The 22,251-nt window shown below is 33.5% G+C and overlaps 1 protein-coding gene and 1 long non-coding RNA gene across 2 annotated transcripts in view; both read right to left on the minus strand.

Moving 5' to 3' along the window:
* The window catches only part of LOC147814901 (uncharacterized), a 366,044-nt gene that overhangs the window by 340,741 nt on the left and 3,052 nt on the right, over positions 1 to 22,251 (minus strand). The gene's annotated exons all lie outside the window — the stretch shown is intronic.
* On the minus strand, positions 18,770 to 19,721 carry LOC147814902 (uncharacterized). Its single transcript, XM_087155799.1, has one exon. The coding sequence runs from the start codon at positions 19,701 to 19,703 to the stop codon at positions 18,945 to 18,947; it is 759 nt and encodes a 252-aa protein (XP_087011925.1). The 5' UTR covers positions 19,704 to 19,721; the 3' UTR covers positions 18,770 to 18,944.

Genomic DNA, 22,251 nt, shown 5'->3' on the forward strand with positions numbered 1-22,251 from the left:
TTCAAAATGCTGATTTTTTGAGGCTCTAGTCGCATGAAATGATGATGCTTTTTTTTTTTTTTTTTTTTTTTTTTGTGAATGATCTATTTTCATAACTGATGGAAGATTGCATCAGTTACTTATGATTGTTAGTTTAGCTTATCTTTAGTCAGGGTCTGCTTTGTTTATTCTGAAAATGGTGCAAAACGTCAGTATGGTGAAAAACCACAGTTTTAAGGAAATAAAAAGCGTTTGTGGTCTAATTTTTTAATCGTATTTAAAAACTTAACTCTAATGCTGAATTATCTGGGCTCATAAAAATTTTCAAACAATTTGAATACTGCATTAATTTTGATAAATTTAATCTTAGTGGGAAAATGTCTCAAAATTCGTGATTTTTAAAAAAAAGTTTAATAATTTTTTAAATATTTGTCTGTTCAAAAGCTCGTATTATTCGTTAGAAATGGAAACTTAATATGTAGCAAAACGGAAAAGAACAAAAACTGGTAAGTAAATCATTTCATTGTAACTTGTTTTTGGGGAAATTTAAAATAATCCTTGACTACCAAGATTTTTTAACAGTTACAACATACATATCAGATAGTTTTTTAACCGAAGAAAAATAAATACTGATGAATTGCTAAAAGAATAGGATGAGCTTAATTTAGTTCTCACGAGAATCAACTATTTAAGAATTGGTTCCACCAATGCTTTTTTTTTTTTTTTGTCTTACTATTTCATTATGAATAGATAGGCTTTCCGACGCGAAACTAAGATTCCATTCTTAGTCTATTTTATTGAATTCATTTAGCACAGTTTTTCAACATTCTCTGAAGAAATCTACAAACGATATATTTAATAAATAAAAAGCTTCAAAGTGTTTTCCATAATATGCTTTATTGATTTTAAACGCAGAAATTACAATTTGCTTTCTTGCTGTAATAAAAGCTCTAAATGTTCTATATGAGTTTCAGCGTGATTAAAATCTTTTGTGGCATTTGACAAAAGATTCATAAACGAATTTTTATTAATTCTACAATATGCATAAGCTGAAACAATCGCGTTTCGTTATATTTCTATGTTCCAAGTGCAAGCTTTTAGCTTGTTCCAAAGTAGTGTTTGTCAACTCAAATGGCTTAATGCGTTTCTCTTGTCCCCAGGGGGAAACCAGAGTAAAAAAAAAAAAAGGCTTTTGAATATAATATAAAGATGACTGCGTGCGTGCAGTTAACACGCAAATAAGGGGTTTCGAGATGCCCGGAGGCTTCAATCAACAAAGGGCAATTTTAAGCGTATTCCGGAATTTAATGTCTTATTTGTTCACTAACTCATCGTACTTGTCATTCTTTTCGAATAGGGCATACATAATAGAGTTTCTGTTTCGTGTTCCGACCCTCTGGCATTTTCATTCTAGATCGTCTGCTCAAAATTTGTAGGGCTGCCAGATTCAAAAAAGACTTTTTTCGCTTAATAAATGAATCGTGCAATTTTTGACGTAACTTTAACGCATAATTTTAAGCGATGATTTTAATTTATGAAGCATTAATATAAATTAAAGTATTGTAAATTAGAAGTTAAATAATTATGACCATTGATTTTTCTAAGTGTAAAATTCCGCAATAGCACTTACTAAAGAGTCAAAATTTCTCAAATTTAAAACGAAAAATCGAAATTAAATAAATTCTTGTTAAACGGTATGCATTAAACTAGTTTTTATGGATTTAGTCACAGGTAAAAAAAATTTTCGGGAATCAAAATTAAGCCCCTGCTCTTCCTGCATCATTCTCCTTACTGCAGCCAATGTGAAGTCCAGGTAAGGAGTACCTAGCCCGAGGGGAGGAGGGGGGGGGGTCTAGCAGCTCCTTCATCGAAAATTTTAGTTTGAGAGAAGAGGGGCTTTTATGGCAATTGGTTACAAAAGTGCAATTTCGTGTAAAATAGAGAATAACTGGAAGTGAAAATATTTTCAAAACTTATAATTTTTTTTTCTTTCGTTACGAAATTCTTCAATCCATTTCCAATTTATCTTCGTTTTATTTTATTTCTGCTTATAAAGGAGAATATTTTTGAATTTCACTATCTTATATATATATATATATATATGTAATAACAGGGCTCCAACCCTGTTATTAGTGTTGTATTTAGCTTGAAATAATTGCAGTCTTAAGCCATCATACGTTCTAAACAGGTTTATTTAAATATAGCTGGTATCGATAACAGTCACGTCCCCACTCCTGCGAAGGAGGGGGGAGTGGACAAGACTCCGGACAATTCCGGCACAGCTTATTTGGATCACATCATTATGAAAAGGACACGCAAAACTATGCGCTCTTACATTTTATACCAACATAGATTTGAAGTAAAAAGGCACATTCGTACATTCCTTGTAACCTTACGCATTAAGGAAAATCATTTCTGCTTCCTTATATGGTATTGAAAAAGGGAACGATTCTAAAAATAACTCTTCCCTTGAAATATAAATCTATTTATATTTCAATGGTATGTTTTCAGCCTTGAATTCCCAAAATAGAATAGCTTTACGCTTATTCTTTAACAAAGACATTTTATGAAAACGAAAGAGTTTTAATTCTTTTATTAATACAAAAGCATTTAATTCTTGTATTACATCCCCCCCAAAAAAATTTTTTGGTGAGTCAAAATAAAAAATTTAGAAAACTTTAAATTTAAAATTTTTAGGTTTGTACGACTGTTCCTTTTTCCTTACTACAAACATTTTTTCAATTAGGTAAAGAAGAAAAAAATTATTTACAATGACAAAAATATTAAAAACATGATTATGCAATTTATCTATTTAGTAACTAAACAGAAAGAAAAATTAAACATTTATAAAACTAATCTACTAAAATTTTCAAAAAAAAATTTTTCACACAAAAATATACAACATTTTATAGAAACGAACTGGACAACAAGTGTCATTAAATCAGAATTTAAGATTCTGTGTGGTTAAATGATTATTTACTTGATGAAATAAAACTATTCAACTAAAAATTTTCAAAAAACATTTTCACACAAAAATATACAACTTTTTATGGAAAACGAACTGGACAACAAGTGTCATTTATTCAGAATTTAAGATTCTGTGTGGTTAAAAATACTTCCTAAGCTTTGATACATGTATTTTTTCAAAATTTTGTTTACTTAAATTTCTTTTCATTTTTTTTTTTTTTTTTGTAATCAGTTTCTTGTTCATTCTTTCTTTTTCCTATTTTTCCTTTTATTTTTTGTTTTTGTTACCCTTTACATATTTTTTCGTCGATATTAACCTGATAATGAACGCATCCATTACCTAGATCTATCTTCGAATCATTTGAACTTTTTGGACATTCTTTCTTTCTATTTTTTGATGTTTACTTTTACTGAAACATCCTTAACATTCATTTTTTCGATGCTTACTTTTTTGAAACATCATTCTTTTCTTTTTTCGATGTTTACTTTTTTTGAAACATCTTTTTCACCATTTTTAACCTTAACATTTTGAGAATTCCGCTGTTTAATGTGCAAGGATAAGTTGTCACTTTTAGAATTAGCAGAGATGATCAGTCTCTTACCAAATAGAATAACAACTGGCCCGACACAATGAATAAACAAACAAAAATCCCTGCAAGTCTACAACCCTACTAAAGCATATGGTAAATCAGTATCAAGTATAAAAAACTTAACTGATTAAACAATTTCGCCTATCGTAATAAGGGAGTCTCACAAATTTTGTTAAGTATTAACTGTCCGTTTGTTTGGGTTTCACATTTTTTTAAAATAGGAATATTTAGTTTTGACCAAGTCCGAAAAATTAAAAGAATTACAAATTTCTTTAAGTTTATTTAAAAACTCTTCATTGTTTGGTTCAAAAAGACAGTTTTGAAAAATTTAATTTTTAATGTGGTTAGATCTTGAAAAATCATTAGAAAACAAAAGTTTAAATAATGACTTAATTTTGTTTGCCGTCACTCGTCTAATTGACGTTTGAATCACATTTTTTTTCCAAAAAAAAAAAAAGAAAAAAACATTTTAAATGCACTCTTAAAACAGTATTATATCATAATTTAAAAAAAAAAACAATATAAACACTAGAAATGCAATCTAATCCTTAATAATATACTATTCCATTATTCAAAATAAAATATTTAGATTACTACTCATATCTAATATTACTAAAATATTTAATCACAACATTGAGAAAGATAAAAAAAATGAGAGAAAAAAATTATATATCTACAGTAAATCCTTTCCATTTGCCCTTGACCTTCCTTGTTGAAGAAGAAAAAAAAAATATCACTTTTTTTTTTCTTTTTCCGCGCACTTGAATCGTAGCAATTCATGAATATCCATGATTAAGATTCGCGCACATTCACTTTTTATTTCACAACTTGAGTAGTAAGAATTGTAGGATCACTCGGTGTCGAATCACTACCATGTTTGATGTTTCTTCCAACTTAGAGGCACTATGGAATTGTAGGGTCATCGGATGGGATACTTTCACTGGTTTCAGTACATCAGCATCAGGTGCGACGAGGTACAAGTAGTACGGGTGGAAATCGCCCTTCCTTCCTTCAACGTTTTTTTCACTGCCGATTTTTTTCTCCTCCGGGGGTGATGGAAAATTTCAACTTAGCAGTCAGCCAGACTACTTTACGCTTAGTTTTTGCGAGATAAAAAGGGGTAAACTTCCTCCGCAAGTATTATCCTGGCGTCTTGTAATAACAGGGCTCCAAGCCTGTTATTAGTGTTGTATTTAGCTTGAAATAATTGCAGTCTTAAGCCATCATACGTTCTAAACAGGTTTATTTAAATATAGCTGGTATCGATAACAGTCACGTCCCCACTCCTGCAAAGGAGGGGGAGTGGACAAGACTCCGGACAATTCCGGCACAGCTTATCAGGATCACATTATGATGAAAGGACACGCAAAACTATGCGCTCTTACGTTTTATACCAACATAGATTTGAAGTAAAAAGGCACATTCGTACATTCCTTGTAACCTTACGCATTAAGGAAAATCATTTCTGCTTCCTTATATGGTATTGAAAAAGGGAACGATTCTAAAAATAACTCTTCCCTTGAAATATAAATCTATTTATATTTCAATGGTATGTTTTCAGCCTTGAATTCCCAAAATAGAATAGCTTTACGCTTATTCTTTAACAAAGACATTTTATGAAAACGAAAGAGTTTTAATTCTTTTATTAATACAAAAGCATTTAATTCTTGTATTACATATATATATATATATATATATATATATATATATATATATATATATATATATATATATATATATATATATATATATATATATATATATATATATATATATATATATATATATATATATATATAAATGAATGTGTGTCTGTCTGTTTGTCCTTTATAGACTCCTCGACCAACAGACCAAATGCTATGAAACTTGGCGTACAGATAGTTCAAAGCACGAGGAAGGTCACTGTCGACATTAGAACATTCTGCGAAAAGCCGTTCCAACGACATGAGCGAATAGAATTTTCTGATTGGTTAAAGGTTAGCCATTGTTTTAAATTTTGCTATTCGCGATCGCAGCGCTCGAGAACGCCCTCTAGCGGGAGCCTGTAAATATCAGACATTAATTTATCACGTTTTCAATCAGTTCCATCAGAATCACTGGCAGAGTCGGTCGCCATTTTCTTTGCACGAAATAAGAAGCAAAATTTCCCTAAAGAAAAAGCCGAAAAACTTGAAAAAAGTCTCCAGAACATTGTTAAATCTTTCAGAAACAGAACATGCCAAACATTTGAAGAAAATTCCTCAATAATTTTCAACTTCTATTATCAACAAACTTGCAACTGATAACTTCCGATTTCGCTATCGCATACTGCTACAGATGTGTGTTTTAAGGTAAAATGCATTTCTTCTGTCTTCAATTCATTACAAATTAAAATGAAGTCAACATTGCTTTCGTCATTCCAATAAATAAATGCGAATTCAGAACGTCAAGAACAGCAATTGTTATAGAATATTCTTCTTTGTTATAGAATGGTATATATTTCTGTATCTATATAATTCGGAAAACAACAATAAAGAATCATCCAAATTACTTGAAATAGTGTCATTTGTGCTGATGATTAATAAATTTTTTATCGTTTTCTTGGTAAGTATTTTTTAGCTTTGAAAGAATAGATAATTTCAGCTAGAATTCAGCTGTTCTGTTTTTAAGCTACATATTCAAATTCATATCGAGATCTTACAATTATAAAATTTTGAGGTGTGGTATGTTCAGGGCCGTTTTATCCATTAGGCACTGTAGGCAACTGCCTAGGGGCCTCGCCACGTTCAGGGGCCCTGTGCTACAGAGAAAAAAATTGACTATGTTTCTTAAACAGTAGAAATTTAATTCGAAATTTCAATGACGATTGTCTTGCTCTGTACATTACATCGACGCTATTTTAGAACATTTCTGAACGCATTCCAAATTAGATATTAATATTATGGTAGTTAGTTCATATATAACGCAGTAATATAATCGCAAGCAATTTTATCGCGATAATTTTAACGCCGACTAATCAGATGACTATACAGCAAGAGCAGCTTTTTTAACACAACACGCTTGAAAAACGCGCAAAATTCTACGTTGTGAATGCACACTTACTGTTCTGGTACCTACCATAGGTATGTATATTCTATGGCCAAGCTACCAAAGAGTATGTAAAAATAAGGTTGGCAGTACTGGTTCTTTCGTCGCATGACTGGGGAATTCCCCGATCAGCTAAATACATACGTTGTATTGTGTCAAAATCCGACGACGAAATTAGACAGGCTTGCACAAAGTTTAAGGAACATTATTTCGAGGACATTGAGCCTGAGTTTATAGACGAAATGGTGCAGTATAAATACTTCATCTTACAATTAGAAGACGCCGGGAAAAAAATTGTGCCTGCCGATGAGTCATACAAACTGATTATTGGTAACATGGCACAATCAACTTTCCCGAATGTAATGACAGCTTTGCAAATATATAGAAGTCTAATGATTACAAACGCCACTGGTGAACGTAACTTTTCCAAATTGAAATTAATTAAAAATTGTCTTCGTTCAACTATGTCTCAAAACCGCTTAATTCATTGGCCATAATGGCAATTGAAAATGATGTATTGGAAAAGGTTAACTTTCAGGATGTCTTGAACGATTTTGTAACAAAAAAAGTTAGAAGAGTTAATATTTAAGCTTATTGTATGATTTTTTTTAAATGCATATATTAATTACTTATATTCTTTTCGTTTGATTCAATATATTTATTGAATAATGTGATAATATACCTATGTAGTAAAAAACAGCGTAATTATGAATAAAGTGTTGTGTTAGCGAAAAAATATATTAGGAAGTTAGAAGACGGTAGGGGCCCGAGACGAGCATTGCCTAGGGGCCGCGACATGCATAAGCCGGCCCTGGGTATGTTATCTAAAAGTAATAAAGGGATAATCTACGTACATATTATTTGAAAATAAAACTTTCAAACGAAGAACATTTCATTTGGAATTCAGCGGATTTATAAAGAAGGTAAGTGTCATGATTTTTATAATAAAAAATTAGCTTATAAATTTTTTTTTCTTATTTGATGATAGTTCTCTACAGAATGTTTTTTTACGTCTGATTAAGAACTATAAGAATAAAAAGAGAAATAATATGGAAGTTTTTTATTTCAATATGAGGAATTTTTAAAATCGTTTTTTTTATCCTAAGAATTCTTTATTTTACGTTTTTTAGTTGATAATTTTTTGATAAAAATTGTTGTTAAAATAATTGTTTCGAAAATTAAATGGTATAAAATTATGTACTAATGTATACTTCTTGCATATTCTAATGTTTGAAGTAATATGATTCAAAAAAGTATGGAATAAAAATTCGGTACTTACGTAATAACGCCACCGCAACTACAGATTTGGCGGTTTTTAAGTACTACCAATCAACACCAAAATTTTTGCGACAAATCATAAAATAAAACACTTTACTTAAAATCAAAATAGTTTATCGGATTTCGGTGGACAATGGGCAAAATATTTCGCTCCTGAAAAAATAAAATTGCATTTTGTTCTATTTTTGGCAAATCCCAACGACGCATTTTCGTAGCACTAAAAAATGGTAACAAAAATCGAAGAACAAATCATTTTGGAATTCTTCTGATTAATAAAGCAGGTAAGTGCTAATTTTTATAAAATAAAAAATTCTACTTTTAAGTAATTTTTTTCTTATTTGATGATAATTTTTAATAGAATGGTTTTCTACGTCCGATTATGAATAAAAAACAAACAAACATGAAAGTTGTTTATTTTAATGTAAGGAATTTTTAGAATTGGGTTTTTTTTTCTGCTTCGCATCGTAAGCATTCTTTATTTTACGTTTTTTAGTTTCTAAATAATGATTTTTATTGAAACTTGAAATTTTTTAATAAAAATTGTTGTCAAAAAACCTTTTTTACTAAATTAAATTTCATAAAATTATGAGGCTTATGTATACTTTTTGTTCATTTTAATTTTTGAACTAATATGATTCTTAGAACTATGGAATGTAAAGTTTAAATAGGCCTTTCATGTTACATCATTAAATTTAGTAAAACTATTTTTCGGCATTAGGTTTTAACTCTTATAAAAATATACATATTTTTTTCTGTTTATGTGCAAATATTTTTCCGATGTGTTTCGGATGTTCCTTCTCTAAAAAAAAAGATACCATTTTGTTTTCGATTGCATAAGAAAGAATATCAAGCATTTTTCTTTTTTAAATTTAATTAGCCACGATAAAAAAGGAATGTTGCAATGCTACACGCAACATTAAAGACGTCTCTAGAGTAAATGAATGACTGTTCATATAGAAATCGCAGGTATTAGTCTCATACAACAACGCCCCCTATAGTTCGTTGTGATCGCGAATAAACGATTCAGTGTTCAAATATCTTGAAGATAACAAGAGTGATATTTTCTACCTTATAGCTCTATTCATTTAGAATAGTAAATTACATATACATTAATATTTAATCATAATTCGGGCAAGTTTCTTTATGTCAGATGAGCACAAGCACGTAAAATCAGCGAGAATAGATGTGAAAACTGTTTAATAAAAATAAAGGCAAAAGCAAATTTCATTCAAATTGCACGTTTTATATAATTATTTATATTTAGTATGCAATTTTAGGTTAGCACAATTAAATATAGTTCTTGAAGGTTTCATTGCTGACAGTTGTCATTGGAAAACTATTAGATTGTTTATTATTACAGAGTTTTCAAATTCACATTCATTTTATTTTTGGGAAAAATATACTTGAGGGTGCCCGTTGGCGAAATTGGCGACTTATGTTTGGCGCCATTCCTGTTTGCGCGGAACATCGTGGTAACAATGGCGGCCAAAACAAAATGATATTTCAATAAAACATTTAAAAATTTCGACAAAACATCGGCCAAAACTTGCAATGAACCCAATATAATTAAAATTAATAAACCCAATAAAATGCATTTTGAATCGAAACAAAAATTAATGGAAGCTCAGAAAGAAAAGGAAAAAAACAACTCACTTCTTCATTAAAGTTGAATATCCTCAGATTTAGGTGAACAGAATTCTCTAATAACAAAAAGATACTGTCTAAATTTATCATGAATGGAATCTGTGTACCTCCATCGCCTCATAAATTCAGCGAAATACGAATCGAAAATGGCGCCTGTGGTACCGGACTGGCAGTGACATTTTTTCTAAAGTCCCTTTTTATGACTGCCCACATACCTTCGATCTTATTGACCAGCAGCAAAAGTAACCTAACTAGCCGGTATCCAACGTAGAACTAACGGACCTCTGAAATTACATATACCGTTGAACATTTAAAAATAACGCTAAAATCTAAACCAATCAGAATCACGATTGGGTTTCAACATCGCCCTTCCAGCTTGGCGATCAACCGCTATCACAACTTGGCGAGAATCAAGGGGCATCCTCAAATATAGTCTACCCCTATTGCTCTTTTTATTATTTGAAATATATATGTGAATTTTCGATTTAGCAAATTTGCGACCACTGTCAACTTTTACATTTCTTTTTGTTTGAGAGAGAATATTTGAAAAAATATGCCGCCTAAACGAATCGCTCTTAGTCGATCGACATCTCAAGCACGCAAAAAGAGAACTATTCGTGTTTCAGAAACATCTGAGCAACGGGGAAAAAGACTTGAAACTAATCGAGAACAGAATGCTTTTGCCCGTTCCTTAGAAATGTCTGAGCAACAGACGCCTGAGAAACAGGAAAGAAGACTGTTAACAAATCAACTACGCACTACTCAAGCCCGTTCGTAGGAAACATCAGAGCAACGGGAAGCAAGAATGAAAACCGATCGAGAACGCACTTCGCTATTCAGACGCTCAGAAGAATACATTCATTTAAGGGATGCAATAATTAATGATGGTAACGTTAATCCTAATGATGTGAGGGAAATGATTATATTGTCGGCTACATTTACTGGGAGTTCAAGGCACATGTATGAATACTCACAGGATGCAATGACATACGTATGTTCGTGCATATGGGCACCCGGATTTATTTATAACATTTGCATGCAATCCTGCTTGGGTTGAAATTAAAGAGCTTTTGTTACCAGGACAATTATAATCGGATCGTTATGATATTACCGCACGTGTGTTCAAACAAAAATTAAAATCTTTATTTGATTTCATTGTGAAGCGTCATGTTTTTGGAGAGACACGGTGTCGGAGAGACACGGTGCTGGAATGGCAAAAAAGAGGATTGCACACATGCACACATTTTGATTTGGCTTATTGTAAAAATCACGCCAATGCCAAATTGGCCAGCTCATATCAGTAAAAATACCTGATGTCGCCATTGATCCAGACTTATTTCAGATTATCATCCAAAATATGTTTCATGGTTCGTGTGCATCACCATACATGTCTGTTTTAAAATGCACTAACGATATCCTGGAGAATTAACTGCTGAGACTATCACTGGTTTTTTCACCATTAAATAAAATTCTCATTTCAAATCATAATCGCAAATCATATTTACACACTTAAATGCAAAATTAAAATTTAAACTGAAAGCGTTGCAACGTGCGCAGGGTACAGCTAGTATATGCATATATAAATGAATGTCTGCGTGTGTGTATCCTTCATAATTTCCTGAAGTGTTGTTTTATCGCTTTAATACAAGATAGACTTATTCAGAAGGTTAGCAAATATTTATTCACCGTAGCTGTTCTATTTTTCATCCAGACTGTTGCCATCCAACATATAATAAATAATTTATAATCATCTTACTTAATCGATTCATTATCGATTAAGAATAATACTACAGAGTATCCCCCCAGTGTCAGAGAATTATACTCTGAAACGACATAATATTTTACATAAAATTTTGAATATTACTCTATTTACATTATTGAAAATAATATTTTATACTAAACAACCTTGCTTAACTAATAATGTTAATAACTAACATAAGTTGCCAGTTTGGCTGGAAAGTGTACATGTCTTCCAGACCTAGTCACAATTTTGTCGGGTTCCTTGGGAGAATGATTTTTTTCTGTATGTAAGGATTTGAAAATTCCAGGTTTTACAACTCGTAAGTTTGATTCAACCTTCTCTGTAGTAGGAACAGGGCCGTAACTACGCCGGGGCACCGCCCCGGGGCCCCGACGGTCAAGGGGGCCCCATATGAAGAGATCACATCATGTTTTTTTTTCTTTCAAAATAAAGCACTCTAATTATATATATATGTAGGAAAGAAATTGTGTTAAGATAGAGTTGATGAAAATTTTCTTTTTTGTAATTGCGTACCTACTATAACATTAAGGGAAGAGTAAAAAACGGTAAAACACCTTTTCACAAATTATTTCCCTTTCTTAAAAGAACAAACACGCTTTACAGAGAAGGGGAAAGGCCTCAGCTGCATGTAGTTGATTGCGTCAGACCCAGTGGCAGAGGGCCCCTCTAAAATTTAGATGATGGAGCAAACGATGCGTTTCGCCCCTCCTGAAATTTAGACACTCACAAAAATAAAGTCAAGTAAAATCAGTAATTTCAAAATTTTTTTTTTCAATTTTGAAGCTATTTTTGAAATAGAAAACTTTATATTCCTCTTACATTTACGTGCCTTGCCTCTTCTGATATTTAGTTATTCGCCAAGACGAAGTCTAGTAAAATAGGTAATTTTAGAGGGAAAAAAAAGCTATTTTTTTTCAACTTTGAAGAGATATACATCAAGTTATTCTGTTATGGGTGATAAATATGTTTTTTGACTTTCGGAAAAGTAAAGTAAAAGTAGAAAAAGTATTTTATTTCCAATTTTTACTCTATTTTCTTCCGAAATAGCAATGAGGGGGCGAATTTCAGAAGGGGCTTCCGCCCCTTCTGAAATTTCAAAGTGCTCAAAAATAATAAAAATTGGTAACTAAAAAAAAAATGTCATCTTTGAATCTATTTTCCAAATAAAAGTGAGGGGGCGAAAAATTTGCTTCTCATCTTCTGAAATTTAGACATTAATAGAATAAAATCAAGTAAAGTTGAAAATTTTAGAAGAAAAAAAAATTTTTGTTTCATAACTTCGACGATTTTTTCCAAGCCAGAAAACTTCATTTTCCTCTTAAATTATAGTAAGGGGATAGAAAACTTTAATTTCTTCTGATATAAAGTAAGGAGGGCTAAAAAATTTTTGTATCTTCAGAAATTTAGACACTTGGAAAAATAAAGTCCAATAAAATTGTTTAAAAAAAAAAAAAAAAAAAAAAAAAAAACCTTGAAGCTATTTTTCAAAAAGAAAATTTTCTTTTCTTTTTAAAGTGAGGGGGTGAAGAATATACTTCACCCCTTCTGAATTTCAGACATTCGCAAGAATAAAGTCGAGTAAAATTTATATTTAACTCTTATTTTCGACTTTAAAGCTATTTTCCAAATCGAAAACTTTAGCCTCCCCTTCTGAAAATTTGACATTCGCTACAATAAAGTAAAGCAGAATTGAGAATTTCAGAAAAGGAAACTACTTTTTTTCCCAATTTAATAGCTATTTTTCAAATTAAAATAGAAATCCCCCCCCAAGAAAAATGCTTCGTTTTTGTTTCAATTTTTTTCTACATATTACAACTTTTTATTTATTAAAAAAATTTAAAACAAAAACACGAAAAGAGAAGAGGAGCACATCATAAAAAAGCATAACAAGTGTTTAGAAAACTAAAATAAACACCACTGCTTTGCATCCTGAAAAATGCATTCTACACTGAGACTAATAGATATATTTGAAAGCATCTTTTGACTGTGGGTGGTATGAAGGTGTTAAGACCTTCATACCCCCATAGAATTGACCCACAGTTATCTGACTCCTCAAAAAATAGCCATCTCCTTTTACACCATGGGAAAATGACCTTTTCCTTCTTTAAATTGCCTTAATCATTTTTATGACCCTGGGCTCTTTTGTGCTTTTATAAAATGTCATATATTTACAGTACCATCTATATGTCCCTTAAGTTGTCTTAAACTAGCAATTATCTAGATGGTCTAGGAAAAAAGATGTAAGCTTTTAAGGGATTCAAGGGGATGACTCTTGTTAACATTTACTTAGGTCATTTTGTCAAGAGATTTTTTCTGAGACAAACGTAAAACGTTGCAGTTAAATTCCAGTTTTTAACTCATTTAATTGCGTCATTTAAATTAACCATTTTTAATTCAGATATAAATTTTCTGTTACCTTTTGTTTTGTTTAAATTTTGAAATTAAAATTTAACTTTACTAAATTTTTTCCTTGGAAAACAAGAAAACCAAATGTAAATTTATTTATAAGGAGGTAAGTAAATGTTTGCATTAACTCATTTAATACATTTAAATTTTATATTTATATACTGCTAGAATTCTTTTATAAGAATGTTAACATAAAAATTGCTTTTTTTTATGTTCGTATATAAAATTTTATTTGTATAATACTTTAATTGATAATTTTACTGTTTATTGTGTGCATGGATTTTGTTCTTATTTTATATTTTTGAAATTATTAAGACCTTTAAATTTTTTAAATTGGAACTTCGAATTTTTAGGGTTTTTAACAACTTTGTTTCCATTAAAAAATTAAATGCAATCTTTATTTTATATTAAAAAAATCATATTTAATTTAATAAAAAAACGCATTTAATTTAATAAAAAAGCTATGAACATTAGCTTAGAAATCCGTAGCAGTTAAAATTTATTGCCATGACAAACCATTAAGAAGAATTTTTTTTTAATTAGCAAATATGCTTTGGCTTTTTCTCATTTTTCTTTCATAAAAAAAAAAAACTATTACTTTTTGTCATAATTTTGCCACATATCGTTGGTTCAAAACTAAAACGACACTTCTGCACTATCTTCTCATGTTATTTGAATGAGACGTGAGTGCAGAAGTGTCGTTTTAGTTTTGAACCAGCGATATGATTACATGGCGTCATGAATACATAGACCAAATATTCAAGAACGAATTCTTTTCAAAATGTAGCTATATTTTCTAAGGACCTGTCCATATTGGAGTAAAGCAACTTTGTTTTTTGTTAATCGATGTATATAATAGAGAAAAAATTTCTGTATATTTTTTCAATTAGGACTTTTTGAATTGTGGATATATGTGCCGATAGAAAAAAAAGTCTATAATTTCCTTCAGTTTCCATAACGCGATCAAAAACTTTTAGATTTGAAACTAAAAAATAATTTTAATTATTATAATGATTTCGTCTTGAAAAGACCTTCCTAACGGTATAGTAACCGGATTCAACAGGTTTATAAAAGTGGTATTTTATGATTAGCATTATATTTAGAGGAAAAGGAGGCTACTGTGGACATGGGGGACAAGAGGAGACAACATGAATAGCTTCCCCCCCCCAGTCATATTTCCTAGGTGAGATGCCGTAAATTGGTAACATTTACGTGCAGTGAACCAAAAACGTACCACCTAGAATAACTTTTGATTTAATGATCGGATCTTCACGTTCTAGGGCTCCATCTTAATAATTCGAGGGTGTGACTTCAAATATGCAAATTAATTAGTGCACGATATTTTATTTTAAGTTACGCAATGAGACACAAAAACATACTTTCCAGTTCAACAGATTTGATTTTCCAACCACCGTAATGTAGGAGGTAGCTGTAATCTGGGAAATATGGTCCCAATAGTTAGGTCAGGTGAGCTATCCAAAGTTTGGACCCCCAAATGCTAAGAGAATTGAAAAATTTTTGCACACTATTATAAAATTCCATGCAAAAAATAACTTTTAGTAAATATTTATTATTTAATAATAGTCTGATGTTGTTGATCATTTACGTCGCACTAGTGCTACACAATAGGCTTTTGGCGACGGTCTGGGAAACATCCCTTGAGGTTTGATCCTCTGCAGAGGGGATGGCACCCCCGCTTCGGTAGCCCGGCGACCAGCACGCGAAGTCGAGCACTTTATGGTAGAACAGTTTAACGAGGACCAATACTGCACACCCTCTGTCCCTACGCAGACTGATCCAAGTGATCGCACACCCGCACACTGACAGCAGCCAGTGATGCTTGACTTCGTTGATCTGCTGGGAACCGTGTTTTAACGATCAGTCCACTACGGGACAATAATAGTCTAAAAACTTTTGAATCGTAAGGCATATTTTTTTTGTATCATTTTAAAGTATCTAATTCCACATGGAAAATACAAAATTTGAGCGAAATTGGCTGATTAGTTCTTGAGAAATTGAATTTTATAAGTACGACTTTTTTAAAATTTAATTTCTCAGGATTAATCGATTTCGCTGAAATTTTGTATTTTGCATGTGGAAAACTTACAATGTTTTGTTATCCAATTTATATGCGAGCAAATAACTTGTTTTCATAAACATATTCGCTAACATAATACATAAATAGCTAAAATGACGATTAGAGATGGAGTACTGAAAGTTTTTGAAAGGGCCTCTGTCAAAAATTTTTGCCCCAGGGCCCCGAGGGGTGAAGTTACGGCACTGAGTAGGAATCAAATATGCTGGCTTTACACGGTCTATGGACACAGTAGATTGCCTACCATTTAGTTGAATTGTAAGGTTTTTAGCTGACCGCTTCAAAACCTTATGTGGACCTGTATAGGGTTGACACAATCCACTCTTAAAAACACGTGAGAACAAGTGCTTAATGAGGGATTAACGTAAAATGTAGTTCGTCCATGAGCAGATGTTGCAATTGGATTCAATTCACGCATGGTGTTTCTAAGACGATCAACAAAAATGTCATCACATGGTGGAATGATGGATGTTTCTAGCATGTCGCTTGGAAGTTGAAGAGTTGTTCCGTATACCAGTTCGGCACACGATGTGTTGATATCCTCCTTTACAGCAGTACGGATTCCTAAAAGGACTACTGGAAGTACTTCTGTCCACTGTGAGTTTTCATGCGCTTTTATTGATGATTTTAAGTGGCGATGAAATCTTTCCGCAATGCCATTTGAAATGGGATGGTATGCTGTCGTACGAATTCGGCTTGTTCCTAACATTCCGGAAAACTCACGATATAAAGATGATCGCATCTGAGAACCTTGATCTGTTGTAATTATCGAAGGGCATTCAAATCGAGATATCCAAGTGTGGAAAATTGCACGACAAATGGTTTTGGCTTGCATATCCACAATCGGTATGGCTTCTGGCCATCTTGAAAATCTATCGATCATTGTTAATAAGTAGCGGTAACCATCAGATGAAGGTAACGGGCCTACAATGTCGACGTGTATTTGTTGAAATCGAGCATCAGGTAAGCTGAATGTTCCTAGAGGAGCTTTGGTGTGTCTTTGAATTTTAGAACGCTGACAAGGTTCACAGCATTTCATCCATTCCTTTATGTTTTTCTTCATATTTGGCCAAACATATCTGGCACAGATGAGCTTAGTAGTAGCTGTAATACCAGGATGTGATATGCCATGCAAGTGCTCGAAAATTTGTCTTCGAAATGTTGTCGGAATGAATGGGCGTGGAGAACCAATTGAATTGTCGCATATTAAGTCAGTGTCTGTATTTTGACATGGTTTGAGTTCAAGATGAAGAGAAGAATTTTTATTTTGAATAATATCTTGAATTTCTGCATCAGTTTGTTGAGCCTTCGCCAGATCGTGAAAATTCAGAAAATTCGATTTAGTAATTGAATCTAATTCTATACGCGAAAGTGTGTCGGCTACTATATTTTCGGATCCCTGTACATGTCTAAGGTCAGTTGAATATTGAGATATAAAATCTAAATGGCGTAGTTGTCTTGGGGAACATTTATCCGGATTTTGTTTGAATGCATAGATTAGTGGTTTTTGATCAGTATATATTTGAAATTCTCTGCCCTCTAACATGTGTTTGAATTTTTTTATTGCCGAATAAATAGAAAATAACTCGCGGTCATAGATTGACCATTTTTTTTGAGAATTATTTAATTTCATCGAGTAAAAAGCTAAAGGCTCCCATTTCCCCTCTGAAAGTTGCATTAATGAACCCCCTATTGCAAAATCCGATGCGTCGACCCATAAGCTTAAGTTTGCACCAGGAATAGGGTGTTTTAAGAGGGTTGCCTGCGCGATTGCTTCCTTTGCCTTTAAGAAGGATTTTTCTGCGTTTTCATTCCATTTTAATGGCTCATTTTTGACCTTAGAATGATTTTTCTTTTTATTTCCTTCTAAAAATTGTATTAAAGGATTAAGGATATCAGCGGCTTTTGGGATAAATCTGCGATAGAAATTAAACATGCCTAAAAATCTGCGAAGTTGTGTTAAATTGGAAGGTTGAGGGAATTCTAATATGCATTGTACGCGATCGGGTAGAGGTTCGATTCCTAATTCTGTTAATTTAAAGCCTAAGAAATTTAAAGAATTTTTACTGAATGTACATTTTTCAACATTGATACAAAGACCATATTGTTCTAATCTTGCAAATAAATTCTTAAGGTTTTGTATATGTTCACTATGATTTTTAGACACGATTAATATGTCGTCGACAAATGCATAAATATTAGGTAAATCTCTAGTGACTTCGTCAATAAATCTTTGGAATGTAGCTGCTGCGTTGCACAGTCCGAACTGCATGCGTGTACTTTCGAATAGTCCAAAAGGTGTACAAATGGTCGTTTTATGAATGTCATCAGGGTTAATTGGAATCTGGTGATAGGCCTTTACTAAGTCAATGTGACTGAAAATTTTGGCGCCATGCAGTTCAGATGTGAAATCAGCTACACAAGGAATGAGATATTTTTCCTTCACTGTCTGTGCATTTAGTGCCCTAAAATCACCAACTGGCCTCCACTCCAGTGTTCCCTTTTTTGGGACCATGTGAAGTGGGGATGCATAATTACTTCTAGATGGTCTTATGTGCCCTAATTCCATCATTTTTTTAAATTCTGATTTTGAAATTTTTAGTCTATCCGGAGCTAATCTGCGAGGTTTTGCTACTACTGGAGGACCTACCGTATTTATAAAATGAAGGGTGTTATGTTTTACGGGTTGATTGGGATCCGGTAATTTAGTAATTGAGGGAAATTCTGCTAAAAGTGAATGAATCACGGAATCACCTGATATTGTTTTAACTGAATGCAAAATTGTTTCCTTAACATGACCTTTTGTTTTAAATTTAGTCGTCAAATCTCTTAGAAATTTACTGCGTAAATCTGGCACTAAAGCAAAAGAGTGAAGGAAATCAGCACCTAAAATTGGCGTCGTAATATTAGCAATAAAAAATGACCAAGAAAAAATTCGTCTTAATCCGAAATCTAAAGAAAGTGTTTTTTTGTCCATAAACATTAATTGGTGTAGAATTAGCAGCGAAAACTGTTTGCAGAGGACTATTTCTTTTTTGAATATAATTTGCCGGGAGAATAGACACGTCGGATCCAGTATCGACCAGAAATGATAAATTTGTTGTCCGGTCTCGAATGAACAGGCGACGCGATGTTTGTGGCAAAGAACATGTCGCGTTTATTCTTCGCCAACTCCGTTTTCCCGAAACTTACATGGCATAACGCATTTTCCTGGTTTACATTTGTTTCCAAAATTGCGATGGTACCAGCAAATAGATGTATCTCGTTTTTTAACACTATTACTTCTGTTCCTGCAATAAGGAGAACGAGAGCGAGAAATTTCAAGTTTGTCAATTCTTTCATTTAATTTTTTTATTTGGCGAAGTAATTTCTCTTCCATTGAATTTGAATCGTTTTCAGTTATAGAGTGGGTTTCCATGGGAACTGGCGTGACTTCTAATATCTTATCGGAAATGTCGGCTGCTTTTTCTAAAGTTAAATCTGAAACAGCTGCTAAAATCGTTTGTACTGATGTTGGCAAACGCTGCAAAAATAATTCTAACATAAGCTTTTCGGGGACTTTTAATGTTTCTGCACGACTTTTCATAATCCTTAATAGTTCGGAAGGCTTCCTGTCACCCAGTTCTTCACCAGACAAAAGTTGGCGAATTTCTTGTTGCGATGACTCGCCTGATCTAACAATTAATTCTGTTTTTAAATTATTGTAAGGATCTGTAGCATCAGGATTCATTAAAATATCTCGTACAATCGATGCAATCTCTGGCGGTAATTGAGAAACAATGTAATTATATTTGGTTATAGATTCTGTTATAGGTTTGGGAGATGCCAATCTAAACGTGCTTTCACACATAATAAACCAAAGAGCAGGATCTGATCTGTTATATAGTGGTATTTGTACATCACTTACCTCAGACATGGCGAAAGAAGTCTGAATGGCGCCACCAGATTTTTTTCTTTTTCAAACTGATATCAGAATCAAACTAAACAAAATTCTTGATGGGTATAATTAATATCAATTCAATCACGTCCGCATAGTCACCATTGAAGTGTTGTTTTATCGCTTTAATACAAGATAGACTTATTCAGAAGGTTAGCAAATATTTAGTATTGAGTATTGAGTATAGTTAAGTGCTGCGAGCTCTCTGCTTATCGCTTATAGCTCTGCGTTTCAATAAATGAGGCTCATTTCAGGTTGGGGGCTGGGTAGATAGCACAAGGTTGGAGCGAACTGCTAGAATCTGTTAGTTGCTTGGAAGAATTTTAAGAGGGATTGGATTTTGGTCCGGGAGTTGAGAGACAAGTTAACCAGATCAGTGAAAGCTGGGCTCTGCAGGGATAAGGATTGATAGAGGTCTTTACGAGCATTTTGATAAAAGGAGCAGTCCAGGAGGTAGTGTTCGTTCGTGTCTATATGTCCGCAGTTGGGGCACTTAGGACTTTCTACTAACTTGCACTTATGTAGAATCGCGTTAGTTGGAAGCGTTTTCGTTCGGAGTCTGGCTATTAATACATCTAGTTTTCGGGACTTGATAAGTGGGCGGTAGCCTTGAGGTTCGTCGAGGTGCGGAAAGGGTTGGAAGTATTTGCACTCTTTCCATTCTCTGTGTTCTTTATTGAGCTCATCTCTCAAAAACATTTGACAAAGATCTTGGGGTGATGAAAGGTGCGAGATAAAATCTTGATTAAGTGCCTGTTTAGCGAGTTGGTCAGCTTGTTCGTTTTCTGTAATACCAGTATGGGATGGGACCCAGATAAATGAGAGTGACTTCGCAATTTGGCTAGAGTTGGCTATTTGGTCTAGGAGAAGTAGAGAGATTCTTGGAGATTTTCTAGTGCCTTTGGAGAGGGACTGAAGTATTGAGTGGCTGTCTGTTAGCAAGGTATGATGTTCGTAGCTGGTAACACAATGTTTGAGGGCGAGGAAGATCGCCAATCCTTCTGCAGTGAAGACTGATGTTTGTGACGGAACTCGGCCAGAGACCGTATAACCTTTAGAGGAATATATACCCACGCTGGTTCTGTCCAATTGTTTTGATCCGTCTGTTGCCAGAATAATGCTGTTGGTAAGGTTTCGATAGCGAAACTCTTCAAATAAGGCTCTTATCTGGGATGGGGCTAGATTCTTGGTTTGGAATGCAAAGTTGTCTAAATGAATGACGACGTTTGGGGGAATTGGAGTAGGGGTATGGTATTTAATGATGTTATTTTGGGAGAGGTTCTTGCTAATCATCCATTTATGCATGTATGGTATAAGCGGGGCCGATTTACCTTGTGGAAAGCTGGATAGTGGGAGATTTAGGTGATGGAAGACTGGAGAATATGAATGTAGGGAGGTGTGGCGGAAGTAGAATTTAGCTGCTATCCATTTGTGACGAGAAGCTAATTTGCTCACTCCCGCTTCTTTGAGAAGTAGTGGAATGGGTGTCCATCGAGGTAGTCCTGTTGCTACCCTAAGCGCTGCATTGTATAGGATTTCGAGGGTTCGTAACCCTGTTACACTTGAGGAAGTAAAGATGTGGCTACCGAAGTCTAAAACACTTCTGATGCATGAGTTTACGATTTGAAGAAGATGTTCTGACTGGGCTCCCCAGCGGGTGGTAGCAATACAGTGAAGAGCGGAGAGTTTCTTTAAAATTTTTTGTTTTAAAATTCTGAAGTGGTGGTGGAAACTCAGGTTACTGGAGAAGTGAAGTCCGAGAATTCGGAGATTTTGAGTCCACGGGATAGGTTTATTAAAGATGTTGAGATTGAAGTTATCACCTGAGCGTCTTCTAGAAAAGTTGATGACGGCACTTTTTTCCGGAACGATTTCGAGGCACCAGTCCTTGCACCATTCCTGAATAAGGTGGAGTGAAAATTGCATCTTATGTCTTACTTCGTAGGTGGTTTCAGCGATTGCTATAAGGTAGATGTCGTCTCCAAAAATGAGGCAAGTTATGTCACCTGGGAGAATGGGATGCAGGTCTGACATGTAAATCATGAAGAGGAATGGGGAGAGCACAGATCCTTGCGGAACGCCTCTGTTCATAGGAAAGTTGGCTGAAAGCGCTTTCCTCCATCGCACAGCTATTTTTCTTTGGTTGACAAAATTGTGTATGAATTTGGCGGCTCGACCAGTAATTCCGACCTTTAAGAGTTTGAGAATTAAATATTCCTGGTTTATACTGTCATACGCAACGTGAATGTCTAGGGAGCAGCAAATTACATACTTTTTTTCGAACCGAGCCTGGAGCACTTCATGGTGAAGAATGGTGAGAACCGAGTCTACACCTTTGAATGGTAGGAATCCGCAGTGATAGGGATGGAAAGTTCCAGTTTTGAGTGAAAAATCTACGAGTCTCTTTAAGAGCATGCGTTCGAGAGATTTGCTCAAGGTTGATGTGAGTGATATGGGTCTGTATGATGATACTAGGTCAGGTGGTTTCCCTTTCTTATGGATAGGTATGATATGGGCTAGCTTCCAG

Source organism: Parasteatoda tepidariorum, chromosome 2 (assembly GCF_982258835.1).
Source record: "Parasteatoda tepidariorum strain Cologne lab strain chromosome 2, Ptep-v5.0, whole genome shotgun sequence".
In the NCBI taxonomy this organism is placed as follows: domain Eukaryota; kingdom Metazoa; phylum Arthropoda; class Arachnida; order Araneae; family Theridiidae; genus Parasteatoda; species Parasteatoda tepidariorum.